Source organism: Bremia lactucae, linkage group LG6 (genome assembly GCF_004359215.1).
Source record: "Bremia lactucae strain SF5 linkage group LG6, whole genome shotgun sequence".
Classification (NCBI taxonomy): Eukaryota; Oomycota; class Peronosporomycetes; order Peronosporales; family Peronosporaceae; genus Bremia; species Bremia lactucae.
The window spans coordinates 388723-396167 of NC_090615.1; the positions used below are offsets into that span (position 1 = coordinate 388723).

At 44.1% G+C, this 7445-nt stretch overlaps 2 protein-coding genes across 2 annotated transcripts; both read left to right on the plus strand.

Annotated features, from left to right (window-relative positions):
- Positions 1 to 2239: 2239 nt before the first annotated feature.
- CCR75_005894 (uncharacterized protein) lies at positions 2240 to 3697 on the plus strand. The gene is made up of 3 exons (XM_067963968.1): positions 2240 to 3187; positions 3245 to 3396; positions 3463 to 3697. The coding sequence occupies exons 1-3, from the start codon at positions 2309 to 2311 to the stop codon at positions 3623 to 3625; spliced, it is 1194 nt and encodes a 397-aa protein (XP_067818722.1). The 5' UTR covers positions 2240 to 2308; the 3' UTR covers positions 3626 to 3697.
- Positions 3698 to 5421: 1724 nt separating this feature from the next.
- CCR75_005893 (uncharacterized protein) lies at positions 5422 to 5937 on the plus strand (the record flags this gene model as incomplete). Its single annotated transcript, XM_067963967.1, has 1 exon — positions 5422 to 5937. Exon 1 carries the CDS (start codon positions 5638 to 5640, stop codon positions 5935 to 5937), a length of 300 nt encoding a protein of 99 aa, XP_067818718.1. The 5' UTR covers positions 5422 to 5637.
- Positions 5938 to 7445: the final 1508 nt, after the last annotated feature.

Here is a 7445-nt window from a genome sequence, read left to right on the forward strand (position 1 = left end):
AGGTACTACGAAGTTGTTGCCGCGTTTCATTGGGCCCTTTACGGTGGTAGAAGAGGTTGGAGACCTAAACTATAAGCTCACCCTTCCCTCGTATATGAAGACGCACCCCGTATTTTACGTGGGTCGTCTGAAACCAAATGTAGACCCAAATGAGGTCACATATCCCCATCTGGCTAAGGAGACCAATGGTGACGCCGACTGTGAGTCGAGCGTCGCTCGGGTGAGGGGAATGGTGAAGGCGAAAAGCTATCGGACCAATTCCTCCCACCACGAACAGGACTTGGAGAGCGAGGGACATCACGCGAGTAACGCGAATCCCTCAGTATTATTCGTTTAAAAAGTTCCAAGTGAGTCTTCAGGCGTTCATAAATCTGACGAGCCCTCGCTCGGACATCAACGAGATCCGAGGTCAGTCGTGAGACAGACCCTCGAGATCCGTAATACGTCGTGCAGCAGCACTTAGCGCATGCAACTGAACGGACGAATGTAAGGCAGCCGTGAGTAGGTGGGCGAGATCGCAACTCCTATCGGGCGCCGCCAGCACTGATGGATGCGGGTGGAAATTAACGCTTTCTTGTTGGAAGGTTGCTTGCCCACCGCTCCGTGAGGCAAGGGTATCAAATCCTCGCCCATTTGAAAGGTTACCCGAAGAGTTCTGACTCTTGGGAACCGATTGATACCCTACGTATTGATGTGCCCGGCTTGGTGGATGCTTTACTACTGGTCCTGTCAGCGAAGTTGTCCTTAAAATTATACGCAGATGATTTTCCGCGGTATATTTGATTGCAGATTTGAAGATAAACAATATGTGAGCAATATACCTGGATTTCCATGTAACCCAGGGACAGAATGGATGGTAGACAAAGCATTGTATGGCCTTTATCAATCTGGAAGAGAATGGAACGAGGAACTTGACATTTTCCTCAAACATATTAGTTACTCCGCTTCTCAGACTAAACCATGCTTATACTGGAAAATACATCATCGAACGATATATCTGTCATTAGTGTAGGTTGATGATGTGATTGAAGCATTAAACTGTCAATCAAGTCATAATGCGCTTTTAAGAAAATTATATATGCAGTACGAACAACACGACCTGTGTGGGTTTAGCCGATATTTGGGCATTGAAAAATGAGCAGAGGTAGGACGAGATATTAATACATCAGACAAAATACTGCGGTGATGTACTTAAGCGATACAGCTTAACCAAGGCTCATGCTTGAGAAGAAGTTAGTAGTATATATATTAGAAAGTTGTGTATGTAAGGACATGATCCACAAGTCATGGACCTTGTAGGGGGGGGGGTCAGTCGGTAAATAGGACAGCAGGGATAAGAGCTAAGAAAAGGAAAGTACATTGTTGAGTACGGTGATTCACTTTTATTGCTTTCCTAACACCTACCCTAAATTTACGTCAAATTGTTGCTACAGAGGCTAACGCGCAAGAAACGAAATTAGCCAAAATGATTTTGCATATATTATTTGTCATCTCAAAGGCTTTTGGCGATGTAAGTTGAGACTGGGCGAACAGCAATGAATGTAGTCAAAGAGACAAGGAGCTTAGTTAAGCGGAAATGTAATACACTCCAAAAATAGTACTAATACTATTGCTTCTTCTTTTCAATACAAAATACAATGTTCGTGCGACATAATAAGGAACTACTGTCATCACCTTCTTCGATTTATTATTGGGAAAAACTCGCTGGCTCGTAAGCTTATTTTACATACGCCTGTATGTGACCGGAATTCTTTACCCTACTCTTTAGCCCTAGATTAGGCCACTGCTATATGTACACGTATACCCCTTCAGCTATTTGTACACCCTCGACCGCTTCGTATAGATCGTCCACGGTATCAAAGAGCAGCTTCGACTCCTTAAACACGAGCACCATATACGACGTCAAGGCGTAAATTGGAACCATATTAGAATGGCGATGACATGCTTGCGGATGCCCGCGGATTGTATAATAAATGCGTCCAAATAAGCCAGACAAAAAGTGACACTACATTGCTGTACTTTTTATGCAAGTGCTATTCATGATAGGGTTAAAAGGTGGGGTAAAGAATCTAGCCAATCACAGGTGTATGCAAATTAAGCTTAGCTAGCACAAGCCACCATTTCACTATATAACGACAAAAAGTGAATAATACTTCGTTTCAATTTTCAGCTTAAAACGGGTTTAATTTATAATGCCCATTCGCCCGTCCGGTCTTCAGACCGCCCGTATTGCCCGCCAAAGGCTAGAGTCGGCGCTTTTGCCTACGACTGCATGTAATTTTTTCTTTAATTGTCGTACACCACACCAATGTTAATTATATTGATGGAGTTCGCTTCAATTTGTTTTAAAAAAATTGACAATCGCCGCCGATCCGTAGTAATAATGACCTCTTTACCTGACTGCGTAAGCTTCGTGGAGGCGTACGACCGCTTCATGGCGATAGAAAGTCCGCTCTCACATCTATCAGACTCAAGTACGAAAGCGTTCCAGGAACAACTGATTGCCACGATACTTTACATGAAAAAATGCATACAACAGCGTCAGATCGACGGTATGCTCTCGGCCAACGAGCGCCTGCTTGAGCTGCAGAACGCGCAGCTCTATGCCTTGTGCGTGGAATACTATCTAGGCATACTCATTCCCAAGCAAACATTCTTCCAGCAAGCATCGAGCGGGCACACGCGTGCAGGCCCACCCGACAACACGCACAACGTCATCTACCGTCACCAATATCTTCGCGAAGCCGATGTATATTTAACGGAGTTTTTGGACCGCGCCGAGAGTGTTGGTCTTTTAACCGAAACAAAGCGTCGTGAGCAGTACGAACGGCTTGAAAATAATCAATTGTCACTATCGCGAGACGAAAAAATTCAGCGTTTCGAGTTGCAACGCGAGCTGGAAAAAAAGCTGCACCAAGTGCAAAAGCGGCGAGACTTGAATAAAACACTAAATACTACGCAAGAGCATACGTCAAATACAGATGAAAACGATTACGAAGAACTCGAGCGCGAGCACTTGCTGGCATTTATTCAGCTGGCCGTAGTCAAGAGTATGGAAGAACAGGCGTCAATTCACCAGGAAAAAAACATGCTTGAGTCCATGCTGAAGCTCAATGCCGCAAGTGATCAGCAAGATCTATTTTCAGAGGCGCATCGACCGACACCGCCACTTCAGAGCCAGGGCATTGTATGTTTGTTTTATACAGCTAAGGTGTTTAAATCAATGCTGATGTTGATAATGTAGGAGGTGACGCGAATTAATCCGCAGATGGAAATGCAGCGTGAGACGATTCGATCGGGTGTGTTTAAACCCGGTCATCGCCTGCCTACAATGACGCTGGAAGAGTACGCGGATCAAGAAATGACTAGTGCCATTGAGAGGCAAAAAAAGGAGCAGTATGTTTTTTATTGTGTCGAAATGAGTTGAAATGATTCAAATATTGCATGCATGATTCTTTGTAGGGAGGCGCCGCAAGGACCACGAAGGTATGACCAGCTTCTTGAGGACGGAGATGAAGACGATGAGGGATTGGCTGAGGAAGCAACGTATAAAGATCGCGCTTGGGACAATTGGAAAGATGCCCATGAAAAGGGCATTGGCAACAAGAAAGGATCGCAATTTTAGCACTACAAAATCTTTGAATAAAACACTTTAATTAGTTTTTAACAATGTTGCTGAAAACGGGTGATTTAGCACTTGGGGGTGGTCCTTTGCAATGGAATCCTGCTGCCACTCCCCGTCCACCTCTTGCGAGTTTCACGTTCGGCGGCGTGGCTGCAGTAGGCACGGTGTTTTTTACGCACTCGTTTGACTTGCTAAAAGTACATCTACAGACGTCCAAGAAAGACAAACTAAAGCTTTGCACGGCCATTCGCCATATATTAAAGGACAAAGGACTTCGTGGACTCTACCAAGGGATCTCTGGCGGGGCCTTGCGGGAAGGAACGTACTCGACGATGCGTTTTGCAGTGTACCATTTTCTCAAGGACGAAGCGGTACGCCGGAATGATGGTCGTCCAATTCCCACAGGTTACAATGTCATTTTGGGTATGATTGGTGGCATTCTTGGCGGGGCCTGTGGGAACCCTGCCGATATTGTCAATATTCGGATGCAAGCGGACAGTCGTATGCCGCGTGAAAGGCGACGAAATTACAAGCACGCTGTCGACGGACTCGTACGAATAAAACGAGAGGAAGGACTGGACGCGCTTTTGCTGGGTCTTAAGCCGAATATGATTCGTGCGATGTTGCTGACGACGGGTCAAATTACAGCCTATGATGTGGCCAAGTCGATAATTTTAGCGAATCACGTAGTGTTAATGCACGACGGGGTCCAGACTCATATACTGGCTAGTATGGTCGCTGGTCTCGTGGCAACAACAGCTTGTGCACCAGCAGATGTTGTCAGGGCAAGACTGATGCATATGCGTGATCACGAGTATAAAAGTGCGACCGATTGCTTTGTTAAAATCATTAAATACGAAGGACTGCGTGGACTTTACAAGGGATGGGTGCCAGCGTTCATGCGACTGGGACCACAAACGTTGCTGACATTTGTGTTCCTGGAGCAACTTCGCCAGCGCTTACTTTGACACGATTGTAAGTTATTCGTTAAGTCGCCACTTTTGACTACTTGTTAGATATGTACCCCTTTGTGTCACCCGAAGTTGCCCCAATAATCATTGTGATTGCTTTTTGAGTCGAAGTTTAGTTGACCTTGTAAGATTTAGAATGAGAAGGCGACTCTTATTTCGCTGCGCGCTCTATTTGCATTATCTCACACCGCTGACGCTTATAAAGAGATCGAATACAACGGCCAGCTTTTGAACTAGCACACGCGTTCTAAGCAGAGAATAGAAAGTAGCATTGCGGAGAGAATGATGGCGTCCGACAAGCCTTCAATGCTTTATCGCTTGGGATCAGTACAAAAGAGCATATTTGCCCTTTTGAGCGTGGCATCGAGCAGCACATCTGGTGGCAAGACGCGTCGTCTTGAGTTGTCGGATGGCTCGTATATCGACAGTTAAATTCTTCGAGAAGCTCACATCCGGATCTATTGCTCTTTGTAGATTGTGGTCAATAAGAGCCAATTCAGATATCTCAGTTCTGTTTTAGATCTGTCATATACCTTCCTGCACAAACGCGCAAAATTAAAATAGCTTTATTGACTGTCATCTGTGGGAAAAACAGATACATTTAACTAACGAGAAAAGGTTGTAGCGTCCTACAATTTAAAATTAGAATGCTGCAACTGTGGAAGTCTAATAAAGTCAGTTTCGTCGCAACAATAAACAGCATCTCCGCTCATGAAGTTCCCTTTTTGTAAGAATTCCTGCTGAGCAGTTTCGTCACCGCTTTAAGAAAGGCGAGGAACGTAGTATCTAATCGGAATAAAATGGCATGAAACCGGATCTCTCACTCGACGCTAATCTTCTGCCCAAAAATTTCATGTATAATTGACTTACGTGGCAAGTGCTCGCAAAGTTCTGAATCCAGGGATCTCATCTCTCCCAACTCTACAAGCCACATTTTAAAATAATCTTTAAGCACCATTCACAGCTATCACAAAGCTTCGAGAGCTCCACCAGTCTTTCATTTCTTCATTTGCGTTGTTATCGAACGGTGACACTCAAGCGATGCAGCTTCCTTTCCACGTTTTAGCGTTAGTCACGACCTATGCGCTGTCAACGATTAGTCAAACCTCTGCAGAATCCAGCTTGGTCCGTGCAACATTCGCGCATGAGCGATATCATATGGAGAGCCTCGAAGTCAAGCGATCGCTAAGAGGCCAGCAGACTTCGCCTCTCAAAGATGACGACGAGCGCATCAGTTTGAAAGATGTCGTGGGAAAGATTAAAGGCATAATCCGAAAAATTATGCCTCAAAGAAAAGGCACCTTACGAAAAACCAAAACATACAGATCGCTTCCTATCTAGATGTAACCGTGACGTTTAGCCAACAAGCTACGCCTTAACTGAGGGAACATTAACTATAATAGGAAAAAAGCTTCGTTAATCCACGAATTTCATTTCCGCCCCTTTATTCGAATCATAGCTTGATTAAAGTATACGAAAATTATTTATGTTCCTGTGCACTATTGCTAGCGTGTATCGTTACATGCAATTAACACTTAAAGGTTGTTAATTAATATATTATCTAAAAGGTAAATAATATTTTAAGAATATTACTTTATATAGTAATGTTCAGAATTCTTATCCATAAATAGGTATAGGCCATTATATCTATTTATCCCAGGGGTCCCACCCTGGTGTAGTGGTTAAGCATCGACTTGGTGACCCAAAGGACACGGGTTCGATTCCCGCACCAACCACAAAAATTAAAATGGAACAGACTTTCCGAGACCCTTGGGACCCCGGGTATCGTTAAGCACAGATAAGCCCTCGGGCTAGAATAAAAATTCAGAATTAAAAACCTGACAAGAAAAATCAGATTAAAATGCATGAGTTGTAGAATATCTTAGCCAAAGCCGAGTAGGTATAGGTTGTGTTAACTATAAATAAATAATCAACTTTCAACTATATCTATTTATCCAGCAGACTAATCAGCTGTAGATGTAAACAAGAGAGAAAGACGGATAAGATAAGATTTCAATTGTATGTTTAGTATTAGATTATAATTAAGCTAGCATTAACAGATATAATGAAGAGAAACTTAATTATATTAATACAGCTTTCGTTTTTCCCTCTTTAAGCTAGTTACCTTAAGGAGACGTCTTCCTCTGCACGTACTAGTGAACGTGAAGTAACGTAAGTCACCACTCGCAAGTGTAGCAGTGCGAAGTGGTCTTGTACTGAAGCAGTACAAGTCGTAGTTCCCCGTTACACCTGGCAGCACTTTGTAGTCCGTCCAAGGACCACATTTCCTTCATCTAACATGGACGTGTTAGATGATAGTGGGAATACGCATAACGTTTCGCGTGAAAACTTCTCCTTTCTAAGTGACATAGAAACGAGTGCGGTCGAACGAATGAGTTCGACCGTAGGAAACGATGCCATCTTGGCCATGCTGTCCAATTTGGACAAAAATGACCTCCATTCAGCCAACGCCAAGTTCATACAAGATGAACTTGACGAGATAAAGGAGAAGATAGCCTTGCTGAGTCAGCAAGGCTCTCAACAGCAGAACTGTTGAGGTTACAACAGGTAGAGACCCCTGTACCTGGGATGACGCACACGCGTGCTTCCGAAACCTTAAAGATTGACATCTCTAAGTATAGGTGAGTCGAAGAAGACTTCTTCTTGAGATGGTTTGTCGAGTTGGCGGATGCCATAAGTGCACGTCAAATCGTCAACGAGCAAATGCAAGTCGCATTCGCTCAATCCAATTTGGCAGGTCGTGCCAAAACTTGGGCATTGGGCCTAAAGTTGCGCGACCCATATGTATTTGGGTCGCTAGAGGCTTTTAAAGCCCAGCTCAAACAGAC